A 27,283-nucleotide genomic window follows, 5' to 3' on the forward strand; every position below is an offset into this window, starting at 1 on the left:
TGTTGTGGAGGAGAAGTGCTGCACTCTGTCTTCATATTGATCTGCCTCCAGGCTCCAGAAACGGAGATTCCTTAAAGCCCGCCGTAGTCTAATGACATTACTCAACACCCCCGCCGCTCCCACCCAGCTAGCAGTAATCACCCTCCCCAGTTTGGATCTCCCTGCACTCCACTTTCTATCCTCTGCTCACTGTTATCAAATTAAAAGCTTTTCTATAGAGGGTTGTTTCTTGGCCTGCAAGCGCGGGGTACAGACATGGCAGCCGGCCGGGGGTTGAGTGATACTGTGTGTGTGTGTGTGGTTTTACAGTGTGTTGGCAATTGAGGATGTAGGTCTGTGCGTGTGTGTGCATTTATGTGTCTACCCAAATAGGCTTATTGGTGTTTGAGCCAGTGAGTCAGGAAATAGGGTTAAAGGAGTCCACGGACAGGAGTGTGAGCTTAAGACTGGTTCAGAAGAAGAGAGGTAATGGGAGAAGGTGGGAGAGCTGCCTCTGCCCTGATGGGTAACTGAATACGGTCCTAGGTCAGGGGGTATAATACATAACTTTTAGGGTGTGGTTATAGATGGTGAGACAGAATGGGTGAGGGGACTGGACCTTCATGTGGGGTTGTTGGATTATATCAATTCATTCTTTGTTTCTTCATTGCCTGTTGAACTCCTACAATACAACACAGGTAAGTGTGTGTCTCTGATACCTTTGTATCTCAAGTCAAGGCTTTAGCTTTGGTCTGAATATTGAATTTCAAACTAAATCTTATTGGGGGGAAGTAGAGATTAGTCCCCGTTTTTAGGCAGACACAGGCAGACAGAAAGTGACAGGATTCCTCAAGTGCTTTGGGATTTTCCCCAATTCCCACCTTCAAGGCTGAGGCACAGAGGAGAGGGAGGGAGGGAGAATAATGGGAGGGATGCAAAGGAGGTGGGCTAAATAAGAGAGGAGGGAACACGGGACACGGAAGGAGGCAGGATAAAAAAAGAGTCAGACTCTTGAGCGCAGAGTTGAAGCAGGTGGTCAAAAGAGAGAGTGAGGATATGCTCTGCGAGGGAGCGAAACGTGTTGATTGGATAAAGACAGCGAGCAGCCTTTAAAATAGATTCGATGTTGAATTCCCAGCGACGCAGGGCTGTGGATGGACTGAGCTTCACTTGTTTGGCCGGTGAGTTGACTCATTGTCTGATTCTGCTATTATCACATTATCATTTTCCCTTTGGGTGTGAAAGGCCAGAGATGCTAATGGTTAAGATAAATAGAATTTAATGTAATTCTTTGTAAAGACACGCTTTTAGTCATGTGTTGTTGACATTTGGGATTTGTTTTGTTAATTGAACCATATGAAATAAAGCCGTACATCAATACAGTGTGGGCTAATGGTATTGAAAGGTCAGCTGGGATTTTTTTTCCCTAAATCTAATTTAAGCCATGGTTTTGACAAAGAAGTTCTGACGTGCCCTTTTATAACTTTACCATACTTAAGAATGTTATTTTTTCCAAATGTACTGCATCTGCATATATGCTCTATGAAGTGTAGCTGTACTACTACAATGTTAAGTTAAGATAAAGCATTTACTTCACAAATGTCTGAGTGTCACTGAGCAACAGCTTAACACGTTACAAATTAGTTTGATTAGAAAAAACTGCAACAGATGTCATTGTCAAGTTAAAATATCCATATAGACGTTTCATTTTTTTTATTACTAATCATTATTTAAATGTGTTGCATGTTATTTGTTGATCAGAAACACCAACTGACTGCAATTAACCAGTCGCTGATGAAACCAAATTAAAAGTTTGACGACTCTATTATCTCGATGTAAAAACACCTGATCTTGGTTGAATGAAAACTCATTAGTGCCTGCATTCCCTCTTATTAGCGCTTTCACCTCGACACAATAGGTCTTTTACAGAGACAAGAAAGCCTCAGTCTGGGGAGGCACGTTATCAGCCGCTTTGACTCACAAGAGGCTACACAGCTCAACTCTGTTGCACGCCATTGTTGAGCTATTTGCATGGGCCAGTATGATAACGGCCACCTCCCTGTGCTTGTGCCTGTAGCGGGCTTCGTTCTCTCTTGAGGCTTCCCTCACTTCACCCTGACACATACACACACATTTGTTTATGACCTTTAACTGATAAGTGCACATGTGTCTGTGTTCTTTAATTTGTGCGTTTCCTCTGTTATGTCACTCAGATAAACACTTCAGCCCCTTTCCCACTGGTCAAAAAACTAACATCCACTAACCCCTGAAAGAACAGCAACACTCCTACTTGCAATGGTAAAAGAGTGAATCACTGTTAGATCACGACCAGTATTGAGATTCTCTTTAAAACAGTGGTGGGGATGCTTGACCCTTTTTAACAAGGCAGCACAGTCCTCGAACAGACAGCCATTCTTAACCAGTCACCAGTTTTAATATCGTCTCTGATCAGTGTGCTGCTGCCACTGTCTTTGAAATGCTGGGCTGGTCACATGATTTGTGGTGAAAGGCCGGGTCAGAGGTCACAGAGATGGATGTGGGCTTAAGATTACAGCCTGGGGTGGGGGGGATAGGGTCAGCACGGTCGGGGCTGCCTTTCAAGTGAGCAGAGTGGCAGAGCGCAAATCTAAACGCTAAACTTTAAAACATTTTATTGAAGGTCCATGTTATTATCCAGTTGTCAGAAACAGAGGGAAACCATGTCTGTGGAAAAATGGTGTCAGAGGTGTGATGGTGGGCCCACAGGCCATGTTGTGATGTTGAACACCTGGTAGATATAAAAACTGTGGAAACAAGAGAAAGAAAAGATGGACTGATGAAGTGCAGTTAATACAGCATCTCTATAACAGGATGTCTTATCTGCATCTTCTGTTAAAATAAGTGCAGAATATGCTGAAAGTTAGAGGGGAAACATCAATATGTGTTTGACATGTTGGGAGAGGGAAGTAACAGCATGTTTGAAGTTGTAGTTGAAGCATTTGTGGCAAAACGACAGCCATTAAATCCGTCTGAATTATTCCCGATTGGCCCAAATGTGTCTCCTGTTGCATCTCATCTTGGTTTTATGTTCTTCTTTTATGGTTTAATCTGGTTGGCAAACAGCGTTTAGGTGCACGGCAACCACCTTCACACAGTTGCAGTAGTAACACATTATTTTATAACAGGCGTCTGTAAACCAAGAGCAAATATAATTTTTAAGACAACAGTTGTGTAAACTCACTGATTTTCATAATTCAGGACCCATCACTACCTAAGAGCAGTTAATGCTTTTCACAATGCAAACAGTTGATCTGCCTCCAGTGTTTACATAAACTATATACTCCTTATCATCATCACCATCAAATCCCCCTCTAAGGACATGTTGACTTGTTGAGGACTGAGTCTAGAGTGAACCTGGCTGCGGCCCCCTGAGCGTGACACCATTCAGGCGTCCTGGATGTCCGCTCTGCACAGGACATCCAGGACGCTGCCAAGTTGGCACTGCTGAGAAATGCTGAGGTAGTGATACCATAGCAGCGCTGTAAGCAGGGCACTGTTCACTAAGGGTGGCTTCATCTAGCATTGTTTGTGTCATTGAGACAACAGAGGAGAGCCACTGTAAAAAAAGGTTTGCAGGATGTACACCAGGGAGGCAATGGTAAATGCAGATGGTCCGGTCGATTAGCGAGAGGGAGCTCAGAGGGAGGGAGGCCACATTTTTTTTGCAGCCATTCAGCGAGAGCCAGACACAGAACCAGAGCCTCCAGCTGTGGTTCCTGCAGCCACAGCCTCCACTGTACCAGTGGCTGTGATGTCATCTCAGAGCAATTCCTTCCCCTCTTCTCTTCCAAACCCTGCTCTCTGCCGGGAGACCCCAGGCCCCCAACACACACACACATGCCTATATACTACCATTCATACAAACCCTGTCTTAATAAACAACTTGGAAATGGACTTGATACCTCACTATATCACATTACTCCCTAGCACAATGTATACAAAGCCTGTTTTGTATTGTAAGAATACTGCTCAGTCAATGGGGCGGTTTCTTTTCTGGGGGGGCTGAATAGGACTTGGTGGTGGAGCAGTGGGAGAGCTGACAAAAGCAGACCCCCCCCTCCCAACCCACACACACTCTTTAAACGCGTAAGGTTTAAACATGTAAGGTGACAGGGAGAGTTGTTTGTGTAACATCGTGTGTGTGCGTTTGTGTCTCCGTGGCTACAGGACGGAGATGAAGGGCATGACTGGAATACATTGAAGAGTCAGAGGTGTCATTAAGTAAGCGGTGGAATGACTGTGTGGGTTGCCTAGAGTGCGTTTCTCTTCTCCGTCCTTAAATCAAGGGCTTGAGAGCTCCTTTCTGTTTCGTTGGCTCAAGGGTGCCATATTTAAAACCCCAAAAATGTATGTCGCTTTAATGGGGTTTTGAGGCGGACGGCCAGAGTGATACATTCTGCTCTATATTTTGCTGTTTCGATCCCTGCCACAGTCCTTCAACCCTCCTCTCCTCTACCTTCGGCCCTGTCCAAACTCAGACAGGCCACCACCACTCGGGTCGAGATTTAAACAACCGTACAATTAACAAAACCCTGGAATCTGAGTTCCATTCGGGCGGGCGTCCAGACAAGCCGCAGTTTCTTGAGTAGACAAATCAGATTTCGCTATTCTTGCCACCGGGGGCCCCCGCTCTGTTTCCAGTGAGAAAGTCTGACAGTGAGTCAGCTGGGGCTGCCATAGAAAGCATTCACACTGAAGCCCAGAACCATAAAGGCATAACCAGTCGTGGGCAGATATGTCAAAAGAGTCCTTTTAGAATGCAGGTCAGAGACAAGGCTGACCTCAGGGGTTGAGGAAGGATAAGGGAAAAATGCTGGGGAGAGAGAGGAGGAGGGGAGGGAGCACATATACACACAGGATAGAAGGGGAGGGGGTTGCGGTGGCCAGACAGGCCATAGGGGCAAAGCCTGGTCCCCTGATGGGTATCTTTCAGTAACACATTATTTTGTAATGCGTCGCTCCCTGTTGCTTTGTGTCTCCGGTTCTCAAAGAGCCTGTCAAGTCAAATATCAGGGCAAAGGATGACTGAGCTGCGAATGCACGAATGCTGTAGGAACTCATGACATTCAGTTCACATCCTCAATTTATAATGATGTGAAAGGCAGGGAAGGGTTTCTATGGATATTCTGAGTCTGCTCTCCCTAATGACAGCTATTTCTGCAAGTGGTGTCAATCCAAGGACACGGAACTTCAGAGTTGATGACAGAAGCAGCTTGTTATAACGCAGCAGGCCTCTTTTGTTTCCTGAGAAAACACTGTCATCTAGCTGACACGTCATCTCACACCGAACTGTGGCTACTTGCATACTAGTACGTCTTAATTTTAAAACTAAAACCATCTGTGTTTTAGCTCCATGTACGTTTTAATCCCTGTCCACGCTAACACACCTAAAACCAGTATCACATGACCATTCCCATATACTGATCATGTGAGTGCTGGTGTAAACAGGAGGAAGAGTGTCACTAGTTGGCAGAAAATATGATGAATGAGGAACAGGAGATAACAGATATCTTTTCTTAAGCCCTTTTTTCACTGGTCAAAAAACCCCACTAACATCTGCCATTTGTCCTGAAATGGGAATGGATACTATCGGCATTCACCCCCGGGGTCGAATGACTCTCCAGTAGACACAGGTCATTATCCCCTCCAGCTCCAATGCAGTGATGGAAAAGAGACACCCGGATGAACGCGCTAATTAGGCAAGAGAGTGAGAGAGAGCGCCTCAACGTTCGGTGCCTTTTGGGATATTAAAAATGTCGCACTGAGGAATTAAAACAGAGAGGCATGCTTCTTTAATGGGAAAGGAATCAATCACCTTTTTAGCCACGTTTAAATAACCAGCATTTACCTGCTAATATTGGTTTAAGAGAGGTGTTGGACTGACGACAAGGTGGAACTGTCTCCACAGTGGTGGTCGGCAGGTGTAAGTCTGACAACAGAGACGCATTTGTTATACTCACTATGTTTATTCACATGTGAAGCACTCAGCACATCATTCTCTATATTCTGAGGCAATGTGATCTCTTGTATGAAAGGTCTTAAACAAGTGAAAATATTATTATTGAGACCATTTAGTCTCTTCATCATCGGCTCGGAAAGAGATGCATTATTTTAAATCTCTTGGTGATGAGGAAAGTCCCGTCGGAGATGATGACTTCCATTTTGTTTGCTGAGGGAGAACAGATGGCCAACATTGGCAGAGAAATGTCACACCGAATGCAAATATAGCACCTTGTTGTTTATGTGTCTGCGGCTGTTCTGACTGTTCTTGCTCTTTCCCTCTGCTTTAAAAGAACGTGCACCTCCTTCGTGGGTGATGAAGATGATCTCGGGAGGGGGGGGGGGATCTGCAAATGGATGCACATTTGTAGGAGGAAGTTGGGTATATTAATTGCAGACATGTTACTTCTCTTGTGCTTTCTATTCACAGTTTAAACATCTTCCTCTAATGCGGTTGTTTTGTTTTTCTTCTAAAGTGAAGTCACAGCAGATATTTGACCCCTAAAAGAAGCTTGTGATGATTCCCGGATAAACTTTTACTCTTCTTTTGCTTTACATGTTAACAAGATAATCACTACAATCGCCAACAAGGCAGAATGAAAACATGCTATAATCTTACAAGAAGGCAAGTAATGGAGAATGTCAGGTATTATCTGGAAAAGGTTGTCCTTCAGGGCATGGTTGGCCTGTCTGCCAGTGTGGGACAATAACAATTGGTGTTGTTCACCTTGGATGTTTTGTGCGTCTTTAAGCCCACAGCTGAGAGTTGTGTGTGGACGGCTGCAGCTCCACCTCAGATTTAAACACACAACCTTGAGGGCAGCCGAGGACTTCCCCTTTTCCTGTATCTGGCGCAACTGGACTTTCCGTCTTTTTAAGCCAGCATGGTTAAACATGCTGCGTTACACCATCTGTCTCACCTGTCACTTAATCTACCTCCTGCCTCATCGTCTCTCTGTAGTGAGACGTCTTTTCAGGTGCTGAAAACAACTCACGTGCTCAACAATTGCAATAAGCTGCTGGAAATATGTGAGGGGGGGGGGGGGGGGGGGGCAACACCCACATGTGACTAAAACTACAATCAGAGCTTAATAATACAGATAATGACAGGGTCAGCCTGGGGGGAGGCTGGATTCCAGTTCGCCCCACTAATTCTAGAGTTATTATGGAGAAGTGAAAGGGCGACAGTAAGGAGAGAGATGGGTAATAAGCACTGACTCCTCTTTTTTTTTAAACCCTTCACCACGACTGTTTTGAGATGCTAAAAAAAAAAAAATGACGAGTCAAGCAGCAGCAGCCGAGGGAGAGAAGTGAGGATTCTCCTGGCAAACGGTTCTGTGTGTTTGCCACGTCGCCCCAGCTGACTCATCTCCTCTGTCCGCCTGCTGTTCCTGCCGTCCCGAAGCTGCTGCTGCTGTGAATACATCACTATCATATTCCCTGTGACTGTTGCTGCCATTTCCTCGTTTCTGGAAAACATGTTGGAATCTGGGCAGATTAGATTCTGTTTTGACAAAGCTGTTGCTCCGAGACTCCCCCAGGAAACCCGAGGCCGTTGACACCCAGGTGTTGTAACCTGGGAGTGACCGGAGACTGACCTGTCTCATGTGGCACTCCACGGCCTTTATTCATATATTCTAACTGTCAAGCAGTCGTGTATAAAGTATAGGATGTGCTGTTTACTGCCATGAATATTAAGGGTTTCTTTTATTTTGCAGATCCAGAATGCTGAGAAGAGGATGAATCGTCCAGGTCATCTCAGTCACCCACGTGTCTTTTCCGCTGTCCCTCCCCGACAGCCCTCTCGTCCCTGTGGGGCACCATCTGCCTCCCCACGCTCCCCCCCTTGCCCTTGCCCGGCTCCCTCCTCCCCCCTCCCCTGCCCCCAGTAGCAACCGTCCCAGAGGGGAAAGGCGAGCCAGCCCCTGTAAATATGCCTGGATGGAGGGCTCAGTGGCGTCTCGTCCTGCTGAACTCCCTGACCTGTGGCCTGGAGATCTGCGTGGCAGCTGGGATCACATACGTGCCCCCACTGCTGCTGGAGGCCGGAGTGCAGGAGCGCTACATGACCATGGTTCTAGGTAAGGGCTCGTCGAAGATCCGGTTACCAGGCCTCTTTGCTACCTCGTAGTGTGTGTGTGTGTGTGTGTGTGTGTGTGTTTGTTGTGTGGGCTCCGGGTGTTTTGAGGTTCACTTCTACCTATTTTCCACATTTATGCATGCTCTCATCCTTTCTCCCCTGTGATTCCTCTCTGACAGGGTATTCATTTAACTTGACACGCAAAAGTGGCAGACGCAAACACACACACACACACACACACACACACACACACACACACACACACACACATACACACACATACAGGATAGACTATCTCTGTCTTGTTTACTGACCTCATGAGTGATTGTCTGTTGTCTGAGTGTTTCCAATGATAGTCCTGCAGCCCTTGAGTGCCACATTCACCTTGTGTGATGCGTTGTCATGGGGAATAGGGAGGAAGGGATAATTGATTTTATTTCCATCAGTCTGAACGGTTTGTTCGCGGCGGTGGCTACACTGAGACCATCATACAAATGGAAACATTATTTCATTAGTTGCCATTGAACTAAGATATTATGAATCAGAACAGTCCGTACCCTCCAGGGGATGAAGGTTTTGTAAATTGGTTTGATTCATAAAGTACGTGACCTGGTCCAGTGGTTTTAGAGCTGCTGTATGACTGAGCCTCAGGGCGTCTGTCTTCCCCTTCAAATCCAGGTCATAAAAACATAGTGGAGGCCGTAATGCTAATCGGGGGCCAACTCACCTGTTGTTCTGTGAGGGTGATAATTGGGCACTAATTGAAAGGCAGCAGGAGAGCAAAGTGCCTGGAGGAGAGCTGTGATCTCCCACACTCACACGTGGGGCGTCTTAGTGCAGTTATTGGACCTGACTTCAGATCAGACTTTCATTTAAAGCAGGGGTGTCCAAACTACGGCCCGCGGGCCATCTACGGCCCGCCATCCATTTTAAATTGGCCCGCCTTAAATTACACTTACTTATAGAACTTTGTAGTTTTGCTCTATTTTGAAGATATTGTACTTTCTTGATTCTAGTTGTTCTGGGTTTGTACCCCTGAATGCACTTATTGTAAGTCACTTTGGATAAAAGCATCAGCTAAATGAAATGTAATGTGATGGACTATGGCCCACTGTATTGCCGCTGTCCCTCAGAACGCCGGCGGCGTGAGTGGCCCAGACCTTCGTATTTTTTCCGATATGTGGCCCTCGGGATAAAAAGTTTGGACAGCTACTTTTCTGTAGCTGCACATTTAGCTTTGCCGATCTTTTGTACAAGTCTTCATGAAATCTTGAGCAAAACCAATTAGACTGCTGGTGTCGTTTGATCAATGAATATACATTCAACTCATCCATCACAGCCTTCCCATGGTGTTCTACAGTACCATGGGCTATGTAGTGTTTTCCATATTGTCCCTCAGTCTCGAAATGGCAGAAAAACCTCTTAACAGAATTTTACAGCCAAATAAATTCCAAAGCAGTTTTATTATAGGAGCACTAGAGAGGCGTTGTAGACCTGGAAGAAAACAATAACCGACACTTCACTTAAGATAGGGTTACGATTATGTGCCACAGAAAAGCATATGGAGAAAATCAGCGGGGAAATACCAAACTTTGTTTTGCTGCCTGCGAGTGTTTCTAAGATGTGAACAGTTCAGCAGTAGAGTAAACAGTGACTCAACTGCAAAACAATAGTTTGAAAGAAATGCATCATTCATGCAGCTTTTGTTTGGTTGTGTCTTTAGGGAAAACGGTGAAAACAGAGAAGCGACAGACGTTTGTCCCGACACAATCTGTTCTGTATCTGTCAGAATGCAAAATCAGAGAAAGTTTTCAGCTCACCAAAAGCTTGTTACTGAAAATGACCCGTTCCCCAAATAAGTACTAAACTGGTACAGCTGATAATATTTAATTTGTTTGGAGACTGTAAGAAAAACGTTGAACCATACGGTCATTTTTGTGGCTCATGTTTTAGTAATAGATAATAACCAAACATAAAAAAAATTGGTACAACTCCAAAAATAATATAACAAAGTCAAAACATAAACGTTCTCTGCAAGGTTTATTCTGTTATCTAAAAGCTTTCACATGAGTTAATAATTAATATACTCTATAACTTATTCTTTTTGTGTTCAGTTTGTTTTCTGGTCTTTGCAACAGCGGATAAACAAACACTGGAGTGTGTGCAGCCAACGACCACACACCATTGTGTCTCTCTAACATGTAATTCATTTTTGCTTGTGATTGTGCATTTGTTGCTTTAGTTGCTCTTGACTTTCCAATCTAAGTTTATCCTCTAAGAGTTTCTTTAAACTCTTCCTCATGTAAACGTTCAGACTGACAGCTCTCTCTCTTTTGTGAAAAAACGGTCGTTTGTCTTCCTGCTCACAAATCTGTGGCATGCGTGTACATACACACAATTAGCATCACTCAGATGGTATATATTTGCAGACTGTAACCGAGTTTACTTGTAAATGAAGTGAATAGTTGCATGGTCCTGTTGGCCCAAATGGTATACACATGCTCTTCACTGAAGGCTCCTCTTTCAGACATTGTCTTGTGACTATACAGATGATAGATACAATTCTACCAAACCAAAAGGCTCCGTGTGGACGACAGAAGTGACTATTCAAGCATAAAGATTAAACAATATACGCTTCTACTCTCTGGCCTCTCTTAACAGCTGCCGGTGATATGAAGAAAAATGATTTCATTGTAGGGTTCCTCCCAAACAGCCTGCACTGTGAGCCAGTCTGGAGATGGCACTCAACCTAATTCTCATCTCCCCGTATTATAATGGAGTGCCTGAATGCAATTTGAATGAAGATAGATATTGTGTCTTGGGAGGCTTAAAGCGAATTTCCCCGAGCAGTTGTGCCAGGTTCTCAGATGGCTGCTTTCTACTTTATCTAATAGTCTTTCGTTGGCTGCTTCGACCTCCAGTTTTATCTTCTTCTTTTTTTGTTTTGTTTCCTCTGTGTTAGTGGAAAAGATACACATGTCTTTTTATCTTGTGTATTTTATTTAGTTTATTCAGGTTTTTTTATTTAAGCAGCATCACACTCTGTGGAATTTGACACACACACACACACACACACACACACATGGTTGGTTAGTGTGAGTCTTACAGCTGTAGATGGTGAGGGTTGTAATGACGGACCCCCACAGCTGCAGCAGGAAGACATGTGGTGGAGGGTGAAGACTGCGTTTCTGACATGTCTATCTTTCTCAGACATCCCGTCTGTGTTTGTGCTCGTCTGTCTGCTCGGCCTGTCTCCTTCATGAAGGTTAAATGTCATCTGAAAACACAAGTGTCGCCTCCCTTTCTCTGTTTCATTCTCTTATTAAACAGTAGTAAGCGCATGTGGATATTGGTCAGGTCATGTGTTTTTGGTTTAGACTGGGTCAAGGTCCTGCCAATTCACACAATCACTCACACTCTCACTATTATAGAATCAAATAACTTAAACTTACATCTTTAAGAACCATTTAATCGAGGTAGACTTTTACTTATAACTTTGACCCATGTCCCATGTCCCATCTGCTAACATGGAGGAGATGGTGTTTATGACCTGGCCCACAGCCAGCTACCAGGGGACGTTAAACATGTTCTGGCTTCACTTATGGGGCGCCGCCATGTCGCTCATCTTTATAATCACTCTGTGGTCTTTGGTGTGAATGTGTTGACCCCTATTGGTGTCACAGAGCAATGTGTCTGATTAGCGGCTCCTCAGTGTTTGTTATGTTTATGAGAACGAGGACAGATGTGATTTCAGTAAATAGCCTTTTCACAAATGGCCTTTTAATGAGAAACACTGAATGAAACAAACGTGCACTTGTCTCTAATGAAAACTCCACAGGGGGCCTTTCAAATGTCACACTCCTGCCCCGAGATCTAGTCATTTTAGATATTGCATGTGTGTGTCTGTGTGTGAACACCCATTGTGCCATGGCGTGCTCCAATTAACCAGACCTGGCCATGTGTGGAGGATGAGCTGACGGTGGCTTACATTCAGGCAGCACGCCATCTGTAGGAAGCACCACCAGCAGTCAGCGACGATGGTGCAGGGACACATGCAGTTCACCTCCTGGTAGGATGGAAACGAGGAGGAGGAGACAGGAGCAGTAATGTATAGGATTCCAAACCATGGAATCTCGATGAAAAAGATCAGGCATGGGCACTGCGTCCCATTCTAGTCGATAAGTGTGACAGTGTTTTTGTATGTAATTTAGGGTTGTGTTATGATTATTAAATCCACCTGCTTGTCTGTAATCATTACGTTTGTGGAACAGAGCTCTGAATTCATCTGGATCTCTCTCAGGAAAGCTCACAGTTATGTTAATGAGGCAGATAAGTGGTTTCGTTTCATTTCATTTTTTTTTCTGTAGTTTCATGGTTTGATCAACAGACTCTCGATTCAGAACTTTTTCCATGTAAGCATTGGAGAGATGTCACACATTGTTTTGGTGACAGCATGTGGATGTGAAGGGATTAGCTTGTTATGACTGAATTAAAGGATTACTCAATGCTCAAAATCTGCTCTCTAACTAAACACTTTATACAAAACACGATCAGAGATTAGTCTCATCTTCAATCATGTAAAATAATATGAAAAGCCTCGTGCCTTTCTGATTTGTGTGAGTTCTTTAAAAAGTAAAGGTCTGTTCTCTCACTGAGGGAAATATTGTAAACGTGATTGCACAAAATGCTCTTTTTTCTATTTCAACAAGTTTGGATTCATTCACTTTGTTCCCGTCCTCTGTATCTTTGTGTTTCTCCTCTTCATATTCTGTGCTTTCTTTAAAGTGTTGTGTTTGAATTCCTCTGGTGCAGGTATTGGTCCGGTGCTCGGCCTCCTGTTCATCCCTCTGATCGGCTCGGCCAGTGACCAGTGCAACAGCAGTTATGGCCGCCGACGCCCCTTCATCTGGCTGCTGTCTCTGGGAGTCCTCGTGGCACTTTTGATCATTCCCCACGCTGACGTCCTGGCAGCCCGTCTCACCTGGGGTGGACGCACGGTTCAGGTAGCACACATGTTTGTTGTCTGATGAATTTCAGCTGCAGAGCACACAAAACAAAATAATTCATTGTTTTTTCTGTGGTTTTGCTGTTGCTGCAGGTGGGCTTCCTCATCTTTGGGGTGGGACTCCTTGACTTTTGCGGACAAGTGTGCTTCACACCGCTGGAGGCTCTTCTGTCTGACCTGTACCGGGACGAGGAGGACTGCGGGCAGGCCTTCGCCATGTTCTCTTTCATGGTCAGCTTGGGAGGATGTGTGGGATATTTGCTACCTTCGCTGGACTGGAGTCGCGGCTTACTCTCTGTTTACCTAGGAGGCCAGGCCGAGTGCCTGTTTTTCATCCTCATCCTTATCTTCGTCTCCAGCGTGCTCATCACCATGAAGGTGTCTGAGGAACCCTCATTTACCAGCAGTGGCTTGGCAGGGTCTGGATCTTTATTGGAGACTGGGACTGGAGTGATAGAGGCCGGCCGCTGCGGCGTGCCTCGCTCATGCTGCTACCTGCTGAAGTGCAAACTGAGGCTGCTGAAGTCTGGTCCCCTGCTGTGTTTACTGAGAACATGCTGGTCCATGACTCCGGCCATCTACAGGAGCTACTGCCACATCCCGCGAGTGATGAGGCAGCTGTGTGTGGCTCAGCTCTGCAGCTGGATGGCCGTCATGTCTTTCATGCTCTTCTACACAGACTTTGTGGGGGAAGGCCTGTACGAGGGCGTGCCCAGTGCATTACCAGGAAGTATGTCCAGGCAGCGATACGACGAAGGTCAGATTTCTTCTTTGTACAAGTTACAATTGTGTTTGTGTGTGTGTGTGTGTGCATGTAGCACAATGTTGTATAGCCACTGGATAGTATATGCCTTCATTTATCTCTTCATAGAACTTGATAACCTTCGCAGAGGGGGATCTGTTTTCATGGGCATGTATTTGTCTCTTTATTGGCCGAAAAAACACAAAAGTACAAAATCAATTTCCAAAAAACCTTCTGGAAAACTATGGCAAAGGTTTAGAGTAAAGTGAGTAAACAGGCAGATCCACAATTTATTTTCACGATATTAACAAGACAGGACGTTAGCCTGGGAAGTGATATGATCTCTCTGAGTTCTTCTTTTACCTCCACTGATAATGTTGTGTTTTCATTTCATTGTAAGCAGGATTACGCAAAAACAACAGATTTTAGTAAAACTTGGGGGAAGGATGGGCAAAGAAAGAACACATTTTATTTTGGTGTGGATCCAAAGGATTCTCATCACTTTTATTATCCCGTAGGGTGTTGTTTGATTTTCACTGATTTCCCCGGGGATAGCTCGTGGATTTTGATGACCAAAATCCGGCATATTCAGAAAAGTGATAATAATGAGTGTGTGCAATTTGGTGCAGGTTGGTTGAATTTAAGGGAAATGTTGGGACTCGGAGGAGGAAACAATCTGAGTGACAATCTAGTATCGATTTTACTTCGATTTTAATACCAAGTAGGATTTCATGAAAGCAAACTTCCATTGAAACTAGTTTCCTCACCTGTGATCATCAGGTCTTTACCTCCACGAACTCCACATCACCGGCTCGAGCTCCTTCTGCTCTCTCACAGCTGGGCAGGATGCACTCGCATTCCTGGAGCCCAGGTGGAGACAGACAGAGCCTGTGTCGCTGCATGCCTACATGCTCTCCTGCGTCCCTCATATTGGCTCCTGTCAAGTTATAGGACACGTGTGGCACAGCGCAGCAGTTAACATAGTGTAGTTCCACCGCCGAACAGCTAACAAATCCTTTGGGTAAATATGCTTAGGTAAATATTAAGCCTATCAAATGTTATTCAGGTGTTACCTCCTGTTTGTACACCTGAGGAATTTAACAAATACACACGCCCTTAATTCTTTCCTGTTCTGAAAAGTTACACAGTTGTCACTAATCCAGATAAACAGTAGCAGGAATAGTGACAACAAATCCTATATTCTGAATCTTTACAAATACTTACAAATACAAATACTGTACGATTCCACGGTAACATAACCTTTAGACACTTCTGTTAAAACATGAACAAATCTGTTGTGTCAGTGATGTAATGAGGTAAAATATGCTATAGGAAGATTCTTTCTCTGGTGTCTGGACAGCACATGAGCAAGTAAACAGATGTGAGGAAGTTCATCTTGCCCCATGTGGAGAGGTTGCAGGTTTTTTAAGTATATTTAGGTCTACGTGTGTTTTTTATTCCCTCTTTTCTCTTTTCCTTCATCTCTCTATACCTGATATTCTACTTCTCAGCTCTACTTCTCATTTAATCAAACCTTTTCTACCAGGATTCACCTGTTTTCTCATCCTTTAATCCTTATTCACAACCGTTCCTTCTCACCTTCCCCCTTTTTCCTTCGATATTTTCATCCCTCCATCCATCCTTTGAATTAAACATAGAGAAAACCTCACTCTTTCTCCCCCTTACTTTGTTTACTTTTTCACTTGTCTCAGCTCCCTGTGCTCGCTGGACCACAAGGAATGTCACACTCACAAAGAATTAATGTCAAGGAATCGGCACACAAAGAACATGTTCATTCAAGCCAGGTAGACGGCCGGACCGCAATAATTTTGAACTCTGTCTGAGACGTGTTTGTTTAATTTGAAACACGGCGGATGTTATTTAACCACATCGTTCAGCCTGCAGATGTTCCTCCGCAGGTAATCTGCTTTGTGTCTAGTATCGTAGCTGCACTGGCTTTTCTACTCAGTTTTTAAGCCTTTTCTACTTTCTATTTCTACTGGGAACTGTGGCACTGAATAGAAATGATCCGTCAGGCTCGTGTTCCAGTATCAGCCACCTTCCCATCCCGCAGAAGCAGCTCTCCTGTAACACTCTGACTCAGTCTCATGCCTCTGTGGGCTTGAATTTCGGTCCTCATTAGCTCTCCTAGTGTTTGTAAAGTGGGTTCAGCAGAGTAATACGATCCACGCACTCCTTTCACACAACTGATTCTCTGCTCCGCTCCTGAACTTCTGACCCGCGCTGTTCGCTGAGATCAGGCTGAGATATCAGTCCGATAATGGGCTGAAATAAACAACAGTCCAGACATGTAGCTAGTCTGGCTTCTGTGGATTATTACTTAAACTCAGAAACTTCATTAAGGGGTAAACGTTGGGATAAACAAGAAAAATGGGAACATATTTCCCAAGTTCAAACGCAGAAGGAAAATAAAAGCATAAAAACATAAAGTTTTGATTATACCTTTCCTTATAATAAACTGTATTTATAAAGCACTTTTCAAAAGGCTTTACAAGACACTTCAGTTGAAAGGACATTGGACAAATCAAATCAAACATTCCCAAAGGGTTTTGAAAAAATAATGTTTTTTAAAAGTTATAATAAGCAGAGAGGTAGTGTCTGAGTTCAGTGGACAGAAAGGTGTAAAGTGTGGGGGCTCCAATAGCAAAAGCTTCTTCTGGTGCATCAAATAAACTTAAGTTAAATGTCACAATGCACTGTGACTCTGCCTCTCGGTGAGACCTCATCCACATGTTTGTTGTCTGGCTGGTTCACCGGGCCAGGAGGCACGTCACCTCGGTAAAAAGGGTCCGGCCGGTTTTTCAAGGATTTATCTGAGGTTAATGATGTTTGTGATGTGTCTCCATGCTGAGGTGCTCTGTGAGTGACTCTCTAACCGGATCTCTGCCGGGGTTAATTTTCTCAATTCAAGTTCTATATATTTGGTTGTGTTTGGGTTTTCTTTCTATTTCTAGTTATTTATAATAACGCTTTTGGAAAGACTTCAAAATATTAAACCTCAATTTCCCTTTTGTCATAAGAGTTTTATAAAAACCTATCTGGAATCATTGCATATTGTATATTTATTTATATATCAGCCAATGTATCTATATTGGAAAGTTTTCACTTCCTAATATGGGAATCACCTTCAAAAGTCCATATCAGTGTGGCTGTACTTTACTCGATGTGTTCATAGAAGGAAACTCAGTAGAGCACGTATATATATATATTTAGATTCACTAGATCTAAATCTCTGTTTGGATCAGCACAGAATTAGACTCACTCATAAATACCAGTACCTTTAATATGCCAGATTTTTTTTCAACATCAAGATCCATTAATTATTCTCTGGGAAATTAATGATTCCTTGATCTTTCCCTTGATCTGTATCCACACCATAATGTAACGTGTTCTTCTTTAGGTCATGCCACACCCCTCCATAAAGTTTCATAGAAATCATTAGGGTAGTTTTTGCATAATCCTAACAGCTGTGAACTTCCTGGTTGTAATGTGTGGTGCTCTCTGTTCTCAGGTATCCGTATGGGCAGCCTGGGCCTGTTCCTGCAGTGTGCTACCTCAACCTTCTTCTCCCTGGCCATGAGTCGCTTGGTTCGCCACTTCGGCTCCCGCTGGGTGTACGTGAGCAGCATGGTGAGCTTCACGCTCTCTGCTCTGGTCATCTGCCTGTCCAAGAGTGTGGTCCTGGTCACCGTCATGGCCGCTCTCACTGGCTACGCGTATGCCACGCTCCAGACTCTGCCGTACACGCTCACCTGCCATTACCACAAGGAGAAAGCGGTAAACACAGATCCTAATGACTTTATACACAAGGTTACTGTGTAGACAAACTATAATTGATAAGTCGATTCTTTTCTTCTTCCGTTTTCAGGTCTTTATGCCAAAAAGAAAACCCAAAAGCATACACACAAATGGGATTTCAACCAAGCGGGACTCTGTGTATTTGACTCCTGTGGAAGAGGACGGTGGACTGAACCACAAAACGGGGGTTCCATACGGATTCCAGGATAATTACGAGTACTGCCCCACCACCCCGAGCCAGAGCGGCTCCTCTCTCAGCTCTGGCAGCACTGAACAGGACGAGGGGGAGCTAGAGTTCGAGAAACGAGGCGTGGGATTGGACTTTGCCATCTTGGACAGCACCTTCCTCCTCTCTCAGGTTTTCCCCACCCTCTTGTTGGGCATGATCGTTCAGTTCGCTCAGTCCGTCACTGCCTACATCGCCTGCTCCGCCATCTTTGGTGCCATCGCCATCTACCTGGCCCGTCAGATCGTCTTTGACCAAAAGGACCTCAAGTGCTGAGATTCAGGGCGGAAAGACGTTTGAAGTGTGATTCGAGTGATTGAATCATAAATAATCACAAACAATCATTCAGGTTTCATGGGTTGAACTCAGCAGTGCACTACTGTTCCCAGAATGCCTTGCTCCACGGCTGTGTGCTTGCTTTAATGAAAGCTAAAGGAAATGGGTGTGAAAGTGGCTAATAATAGAAACTATTCCTTGTTTCAGCCGGGGTTCTTTACCTGCCAGCTGAAGAGTCTCCGTTCTGAAAACTAGAAATCTCCCTACAACCCTTTCTGTTGTGACATCTCTCCTGTCCATTTTCCTCAGGTACCAGATTTACTGTAGAACTCATCAACCTCAGATATACAGCTACTAACCTGTTTATGAGTTTTATGGTTCTGTCCACAAGTTCTTAAATTACAGTCTGTATTTAACACTGATTTGGTTCAGTCAGTGGATTTGAGAAAATGACCCTAATGTGTGTAAAATTGGGAGAAAGTTTCTTTAAATATTCAGCTGTACTTTGATGCCAGCCTCATCTTCTCTATTTCCCCTCCTAAATGTAATCTATTACTGAAAGATCCGTTTTTGCGGCAACTATTTAAAAAAACAAATTTACTGTGCGTCCCTATGGGAATTAAGTTATGCAACCTGTTGAGGTGGCGTGATCGACGACGGTGGTTCGAGAAAGAATTAGTTTACTGCCTCAAACGTCCTCTGTCTGGATAATCAAGAGTCGTCTCCTCTAGCCGACCGCTCCTCCTGACACGTCTGATCAGGACTCAGGGATGTTCTGGTTTCCCATTCGGTCATCGTGCCACTTTCCCTGCTGCCTAAACCTTCACGTGTCGTTATATTCTCTCAAATGACAATCTACCAAGTCCACATGGTCCCTGAACAGAGATGCACTTGTTTTGAACTACACGTACACATCGTGGTTGAGTCTGTTGGTTGCTTAGATTGTGCAGTTCCCACACATTAACACTTCACGTCCGACAGGGCAGCGTAGGGCCGGTACGTGACCTCCAGTGTCCACACCCAAATCCTGTGGTTCTATAGAGTCTGAGTTCTGCTCTGTGCCCTTTAGTGGAATATACTCTGTGAACAAATGTGTTTATGACTCATCCAGTTGTCTACGCATACTTGTGCATAAACAGGAAGTGTATCTGCGGCCTTGTAGTGTAATGTTGTCTGTAAACAGTGAAAGATGAAGAGTGATGTCTGAGAGGAGCCGCTCTATTCTGGAAAAGACCAAAAAACATCAGGCAGCAAATGGAAACATTCGGTTACTGAAAATACTGTGAGGGGGGGCATTGGTGGGCTGAAGGCCAAGCTGGATTAAGTGTGTGTGTGTGTCTGTGTGTGTGTGTGTGTGTGTGTGTGTTAAACATGGAGGACAAACAGTGATATTTAAGTGCGAGGCAAATTTATTAAGACTGGAGCCTGTGCAGTTCTTTCCACGTTGGTTATGATCATGTGAAGCTGTGTGTTCTAATGTGTCGTGGCCTTATTGAGCTTTTCAAACCGGCCGGTTGATGCAAACACTGCACTTGTGTTACAACTGGTGCGTGAGGTCAGTCGAACCTTTTGTATCCGGAGCTGTGTGATGAGTTCAGTTCAGCAGATCCAAACAGTCCTGAAGGATCTTTTTGCCCCGAGGTGCACTCGGCAGGGGCGGAGTATAAAACAGTAGAGGATTTGTTTTATCATGTTGACGCCACCGCTGAGTAGAAACACTTAGAAACACAATAACTATAATTCGCCTCTCCCCCTCTGAAACGCACAGGAGAACGTTGCCTCGCAGAAGCTGAAGTGTAAGAAAAAATCGGTTGTTGTACAAGTGCCTGTACATTTTCTCAAACATTTTTGTACATATATTTTTATTTATTATGCTTTTTCTTACAAAATAGCTCGGAAATTAAACTATTGGCCTCTGTGGCATCTTACGTAGGTGCGAGGGTGAAGGCTGTTTCTGTGAAAGAGATAAATTATTTGTATAGATGTGGTATAGAAGCATCCTCGACTATAATTTATTTTAACATACCCCCCCTCTTTATCCTGTAGCTTTGGTTACATCACTGCTGGTGTCTGGTGTCACCTGTGGTCTTCAACCAGGTCTCAGATGTTTGCTTCCTTTTCTCTTTTCTGCCGTAAACAAGAAACCTCGTCATTGTGTCAATCCTGCTTTACCTGGGAATTATTTAACCACTTGTTTCTTCTTATCAGAGTTTTATTGTTTAACGGATAAACACCTCACACACGCTCACTGTAGGTGGAGGTGTTGTCAGTCCCTGCTTTTCTAAAACAAATGTTCTATTTGATTTTTTTAAAACTGTCTAAGGCCAGAAATTGAAATATTCTGATGTGATTAACCAGGTTCTTTGTTGTTATTGACATAAATTCATCAGCCATAACAAAAAAGTTGTATTTCATTTTCATTATACGATCATATTGTGTATAAATTTGCAGTTACCAAATACATTTTTATACAAAATAAAAGAGCTGCATTGTCAATGAGATGTTGTCCTTGTATTCTCCTGAGAGCGACATTATTTTACTTTTGACTTACTAAATATAACATAAAAATGTCCACTTCACCCATTCACACGCACATCCATACAGTGCATCCATTCTTTATCTTGCTTAAGGGCACTTTAGCTGGAGGAATCAGCCAGACTGGAATCAAACCACTGACCCTCTGCTTAGTGGATGTGCAGCCCCCCTGAGCTACAGCCAAGACACAAACATCTGCAGAAATCGCACAAGTTTTACCAAGACTATTCATATGGACCCTGTAATTTCAGAGGTTCACACTGTTTGTTAAAGGTAACTCTCGAGCAGGGGCCTGAGTGAAGGGCCCAGGGATGAAGAGATCGATGCAGGTTGGTCTGACGCGCCTGAGGAGAGAAGGCTGCCCAGTGTCGTAAGACCTTGGAAATGGTGCCATCCTTTGGAGATGCTAGGTAACTGGAGTGCGCAGGAGAAACTGCTGCTGGGTGCGCAACTGCACCGGCCCCGCTGACGCATGGGCATGCTGCTGGTGGCATTATCTATTACATGGAAAAGACGATAGGCTTTCATGTTGCAGGGAATGGCACGCGGACAATGTGTGCGCCATTCCATGACGAGCCTCTCCAGTTTGCTCCTCGCGCTCCTCACGAATCCACCGTTGGGGAAACGCAGGGGTTACAGTGCCCCTATAAAAACATGATACTTTATTAGACTGCCACTCTGGGCCTTCGAGGAGGAGGGGGGGGGGGGGGGGGGGGGCTCATGTCATGCTGGTGTCTTGCTCAAGGACACGTCAGCAGGGCGGATGCCGGCCGACACCGAGGTCCTGAACCCTGATCTTTGCCTCCTGCCGGCTCACGTGTCCCGGCTGAGGTGTGATCTGGTTTTTCCCGGATCAGAAAAACGCCGGTTTTTAGAGGGAAAGTTCTTGAACGTCGCCGCAGATCCGAGGCCCACTTGTCTCCGGTGACAAGTGGGCCTGTTTTTACACCTTCCTTCTAAATAAGGAAGCGGCCTGACAGACATATGACCACCGACCCAATTTGGGAGCGTCCCCATCGCGTCCCACGGCCGCTGAACGCCACCTCTCTCTCTCCCTCCTCCGGCTGTGACAGCAGCAGATTCCCCCTCAACTCTCCACACACTTGCCCCCTGTCTTATCCCGGCGGCGGAGTCAGCATGATGTCATGGGATGGGGTGCGTTATCCCTGGCACGGGTGAACCCGGGTTATTCGGTGAGTGGTGACGGATTTATTCTCAACTCTTGCCGGGAGAGGGGAACGAAGAAGAAGAAGAAGAAGAAGAAGAGGAAGAGGAAGAGAGAGAGAGAGAGAGAAGGAGGTGTGTGTGAGGAGAGAGAGGCGCGTAGGAGCTGCGAAACATGGTAATCACCGACATCACCATCACCATCACCTCCAGCTCTGCCGCGCGCTCTCCCGTCTCCTCTCCTCCTGCGCACCGGGGCGCGCGTCTCATGCCCGCAGCTCCCAGAATAACCCGCCAGCATGCCGAAGGAAGCAAAACAAGAGCAGCGGTATTTTTAGGGTCATCAATTTCCACCACGTGGTCCGGAGGTAAACCGGATGGCCGTTGCGCAAAGGTTCCGCGTCAGTATGTCCTGCGAGGCCGGCACGCCGCACCGGACGCCGGCCGCGGCGCTTCTCCTCCTGGGCTTCCTGCTGGGGCTCGTGTCAGCGTTACCGCTCCCGGGCAGGACGAACGCCACCTCGCTGGAGACGCGCTGGGAGACCCTGTTCTCCCGCTCGGTGCTGGGAATCTCCGGGGAGAAGCCCGAGCAGAACTGGGAGACCGACTACCTGCTGGGCATCAAGCGAGTGCGGAGGCTCTACTGCAACGTGGGCATCGGGTTCCACCTGCAGGTGCTCCCCAGCGGCAGGATTAACGGTGCACACAATGAAAACCAGTACAGTGAGTTCTACACCTCCACCGATGTTAATGCAATATCCATGAGAGAGAGAGAGAGAGAGAGAGAGAGAGAGATAGGGGGGGAGAGAGAGAGAGAGGGTCAATACGCATGAGTGTGATGAGCATCCCCTCGATTAACCTGCATGATCATCCTTCTCTGGGGGGGGGGGGCTGTATTTCTCCCACTGCAAAAGACAAATCTATTAAAACAAGTATCCATCAGCACTTAACACCCCTCACCCACCTCCTCCCCCCTCTCCCCCTCCACCAGAGCTCAACCATGACATGAATGTATGGACGCTTTTAGACACAACTTATTTTTACGCAGCAGCAGCCCCCCCCCCCCCCCTCCTCCTCCTCTCCTGTGAGGGCGGTCCAGAGACCAGTGGCCGTGCACGTCAACGCACATTAATTTGCCAAATAGCCACAGGATTGCGATTTTCAACTGACGCGCACCTGACATGCGGGGATCGGGTGTGGGGGGGCGAAACAAAGGCTCTGCGTGCTGTTCGCAAGGTTACACGCAGAAAGGCTCTGCAGGGAAACAATCAGCCAGGGTCAATGTTGAATTATTATTATTATGATTATGACTCTAATTTGACTGTCTTTGTCCCCCCCCCCCCCCCCCCCCCCCAGCTCTGATAGAGATCTCCACGGTGGAGCGCGGGGTGGTGAGCCTCTGCGGGGTGAGGAGCGAGCTGTTTGTCGCAATGAACAGCCGGGGGAGGTTATACGGAACGGTAGGTATGCACAGTATTTCCTCTATTGTCCAGCAAATCACAGGAGGCGGAAAATAGGACACAGCCCGGAGCTGCTTGTGTCTCATTTGTGTGCCATGTTTGTCTTCTTTTTTTGGAGGATGGGACTCCTGCTCCATCTGTCAGAAGCGGGATGGGGGTGGAGGGGTGGGGGTGGGTGGTCTGACCATTACGCGCAAAATACATATATTTTAATTTCATCGGGAAATTCTGAGGCTCTATTTAAAGCGTGTGCACTCGGCCGTGGTGGACTGTGGGTAAATAATGACGAGGGGAACAGATGCAAGGGTTTGAACCGCACGCGCCTGTAGTGAGGTTCAGTGTGCGTGTGTGTGTGTGGAGAGAGAGAGAGAGAGAGAGAGAGAGAGAGAGAGGGGAAAACCCCCCTGAAGTAAAGAAATCTGTCAGCAGAGAAGGGAATCGATCAGAACAGCAATGGGCTCATTGATCCAACACTGAGCTGCACTCACACGTCACCAGCACCAACAGGCCTCAGTCCAACCACCTGACACTGAAGTATGACAGGTGCATTTCTATCTAACGCTTTAGTGTCATCTTTGTTTGACAGGACCCGTGTGCACATACACACACGTTAATGTAGTCGTTAATGTCCAACAATCCTCCAGTAACTCAACTATACATATTCCTACAGTTTAAAGTTGTCCCCACACATCTATAACTGAGAGTTACGTGTCGCTGCATTAAGTTTTATTGGTTTGAATACAGAGAGTGACCCTGTAAACAACTGTGAGAACTCTCAGAAGAGTTATAATGACAATACAACTACAACCATGTCTTGCTAAAAAATGTGCCATGTGATTGGATGAATTAAAGCATGAAAGTTCATCCTGCTGCTGATTGTGTTGGATGTTTCAATATGTCAGATTGTTTTCATCGAGATCCATTAATTGTTCTCTTGGTAAATGGTGGAAATGTTGAAAAGTCTTGCAATGTTACAGAAAGTGTAAAAAGATTCCCTTCTGACCCCTGATCCAGATGAAATGGATTCTCTGTTGACCTACGTCCAACCGCTCCACCCTGTTTGGTGTAAATCCATTCAGTAGTTTTTGTGTCCTCATGTTCACAAACCGACAAACGAAGACCCAGGGGTGAGAACACAACCCCTGTGGTTTGAGATCAACTGTAATGTGTCACGCTTTGAAAAAACACATTTCTCAAAGTTGAACTTGAAATCTTAGATCCACAAAGATGGAAGTTTCTTTGCAGAATCACCGGAGATAAACTTTGGAGGTGGTTTCTCTTCCAGAGCGACTGCAGCTGTTAGTATGTGAGTGTTGGTTTCAGTGGGCGGAGGACACGTCGTGTTTAGCGGCGCTGACACGAGGCCGCTGCTTGTCTCGCTGTGGCCGACACATCTGACAGACTGAATGTGAGTCTGTTATCTGCTCGTGAGTGATGAAGCGTTAGCTCGCAGGCCGGCCGCTGATCTGATAAGAGATTGAATTAGGCCAAACGCTCTCAGATGGACGGTGTTTGCTGCTGCGCGCTGTGTGAGTCATGAATCATCTGCTCAGCAGTTGTAATGTTTTTATACAGGCAGATAGTCAGAAGCTTTGGAATATAAAGGGACTTGATGAGAGAAGCAGAGACCAGATGTGAGTGTTGCTCTTCTACCTGAGCTCCTCCTGATAACGTCTGTTTCTTTAGGGTTTGGTTTGAAGTTTGACATTTTCAGAATAAACAGTTGTGTGTTCTTCTTCCAGATGAGAGTCAGGAAACAGTGAGATTAGTTTAGAGTGAGGAAAACAAGTGGGAGAACAAGTCTGGTTCTGTCCAGAGGTGAAAATAATAATAAGTTGTGGTTGAATGTGTGGGACGGCTCATTATTCAAAGAAAAGTTTGGACCTATAGCCAGAATGTTTTTTAACATTTAAATGTAAAGTTGAATGTTTCCTACAGCAATGTAAGAACTTACTGTAGCTTAATATTATTGCTGGTTATTAACAATCTGCAGATATGAGCCTTTCACAGACACATTTATGTTCTTCATGTGTAATTCAACTTTTTTTAATTGTAGTTAATAAAGTTTATGGTTGAATTGTAAGATATTAAGCCTCAAATTCAATATTTTGACATAAAGGTTTGATAAAGAATAATTGAATTAAAAAAAATATATATACACATTGACTGATTAATCAGAATTGGATTTAATTTGACTCCTTCATGAGTAGTGACCTCAAACATCCATTTAGTTTGGGCTCTAATGAGAATGATATGGTCTCTAATTCTAAGTATATTTAGTATTCTCCTAAATATGCAACTATTCTTTTAGGTTCAGTGTGTTTCTCTGTAAATAAGAATCATTTCTTTGCTAAAATATCAGCAGATGTATTGGATGATCAGAACAGAGCCGTCAGAACAAAGAACTCGACATCATCACCGTGTCACTCGTGTCTCATCTAAATATATCTCTTTATTTTTGTGCATCGCTCTGAATCTTTGTCAAAGAGCTTCTGTTGTTTTCTCTCCTGGAAGCTTCAGCCTCTGTTCACTGACCTGACGTCTGCTCTCTTTGTCTCCCGCAGACAGTCTTCCACGACGAGTGCAAGTTCAAGGAGAGCCTGCTCGCCAACAACTACAACGCCTACGAGTCTCTGGTCTACAGAGGCTCCTTCATAGCACTGAGCAAGCACGGCCGCGTGAAGAGGGGCAACAAGGCCACCACGGCCATGACTGTGACGCACTTCCTGCCCCGAATATGACGAGCAAAAAAAACAAACTGGCAATAACAGACTGATTTGCACATGTGGATTATTTCCCAGGTAACACGAATGCCGCACACGTACAAAGACAAAGCGGACTGTACAAGAAAGAAATACAACTATATCTGAGAGTATTTATTCAAACTTTATATGTATATTTGGGTAGCTGAATTTGTATTAGGAAAACTATGGAAATGCCATTCTTTGCTGCTTTTATGATTTGGATCATTTTTGTGAAGTGACGGAGACGGAGAGGCATCATCGGTCCCCTCGGTCTCCTTCGGGTGCTGGAGTGCTGAGCGGCAGTGGATGACAGTTTGTGGAAATGAAGCGGATACGTTATTACCTCAAAGTACCATATCCCCAGAGCGAGAAGAAGGTGAAGAAGAGGAAGAAGAAGGAGAAGAAGAAGAAGAAAGACGTGTGCATGAACTTTCTACAGATTTTTTGTGTTTTTTTTCGATAAAGAAATATTTTCATCCGTCAGGAACTTGGAAGCTTTCGCTGTCAGGGGAAACTCGTGCACTTGCAAAAGTACGGGCGGTAGTTTTCTTTGCTTTGTCATGAGGTGGCGGTGCCTTGGATTCCTTCTTGCGGGCCCCTCGCCCCTTGCATGTGAGAAACGTGGTGCTCGGGTCAGAAATAGGAGCGAAACGCAAGTCACCGCTCTCAGAGACGCCACCGGCCCAATTCCTAGAGGGCCGGAGGTTTCTCCGCTTTATTTTCTTTCCATAATTAGATCAATTAAGTAATGGAGACTCTATGCTGCACAGGACCCAGTGGAGCCTCTTGTTAATATGCTGGATTTAGAGTCAGCACTCATATACCCCCCCCCCAACATCATGTTCAAGGGAACTTCGACAATCCCAGGTTTTACTCTCACATATGTGTGTGTGTACTGTATGTGTGGGCTGGATTTGTTTTTAAGTATGTTTGTGGACTTGCTCAGTTTTAGAGCTGTTTAGTTTGAGCGGGTGGGGGGGGGTCGTCTGTAATCGGATCTCAAACCACAGGGGTTGTGTGTAATCGGGTCGTCTGTAATCGGACGACCCCCCCCTCTGCAGCCGAATACAGAGACCGGACACTGAAGGTGTGTGTGCTTTATGTGTGTGTGTGTTTGTGTGTGTGTGTGTGGGTGTGTGTGTGTGTGTGTGTGTGTGTGTGTGTGTGTGTGTGTGTGTGTGTGTGTGTGTGTGTGTGTGTGTGTTGTTCTCCCT

At 45.2% G+C, this 27,283-nt stretch overlaps 2 protein-coding genes across 2 annotated transcripts in view; both read left to right on the top strand.

Annotated features, from left to right (window-relative positions):
- Positions 1-20,663, top strand: part of slc45a3 (solute carrier family 45 member 3) — a 30,135-nt gene extending 9,472 nt beyond the window's left edge. Inside the window, exons 2-6 of the mRNA XM_062389466.1 lie at positions 7,737-8,099; positions 12,911-13,101; positions 13,197-13,860; positions 17,378-17,643; positions 17,735-20,663. Of these exons, the coding sequence (XP_062245450.1) occupies positions 7,952-8,099; positions 12,911-13,101; positions 13,197-13,860; positions 17,378-17,643; positions 17,735-18,166 (1,701 nt within the window). The 5' untranslated portion in view covers positions 7,737-7,951 and the 3' untranslated portion in view covers positions 18,167-20,663. The remainder of the gene's footprint in view (positions 1-7,736; positions 8,100-12,910; positions 13,102-13,196; positions 13,861-17,377; positions 17,644-17,734) is intronic.
- Positions 20,664-21,862: 1,199 nt separating this feature from the next.
- LOC133954635 (fibroblast growth factor 6-like) lies at positions 21,863-27,283 on the top strand. Its single transcript, XM_062389050.1, has 3 exons — positions 21,863-22,588; positions 23,222-23,325; positions 25,890-27,283. The coding sequence occupies exons 1-3, from the start codon at positions 22,243-22,245 to the stop codon at positions 26,064-26,066; spliced, it is 627 nt and encodes a 208-aa protein (XP_062245034.1). The 5' UTR covers positions 21,863-22,242; the 3' UTR covers positions 26,067-27,283.

Source organism: Platichthys flesus, chromosome 6, assembly GCF_949316205.1.
Source record: "Platichthys flesus chromosome 6, fPlaFle2.1, whole genome shotgun sequence".
Classification (NCBI taxonomy): domain Eukaryota; kingdom Metazoa; phylum Chordata; class Actinopteri; order Pleuronectiformes; family Pleuronectidae; genus Platichthys; species Platichthys flesus.

Bases quoted from the DNA above. Each gene is read 5' to 3' on its own strand.
- LOC133954635 (XM_062389050.1), top strand. From the start codon at position 22,243: ATGGCCGTTGCGCAAAGGTTCCGCGTCAGTATGTCCTGCGAGGCCGGC. The intron at 22,589-23,221 runs GTGAGTTCTACA...CCCCCCCCCCAG, and splicing joins ACACAATGAAAACCAGTACA to CTCTGATAGAGATCTCCACG. The intron at 23,326-25,889 runs GTAGGTATGCAC...TGTCTCCCGCAG, and splicing joins GGGGGAGGTTATACGGAACG to ACAGTCTTCCACGACGAGTG.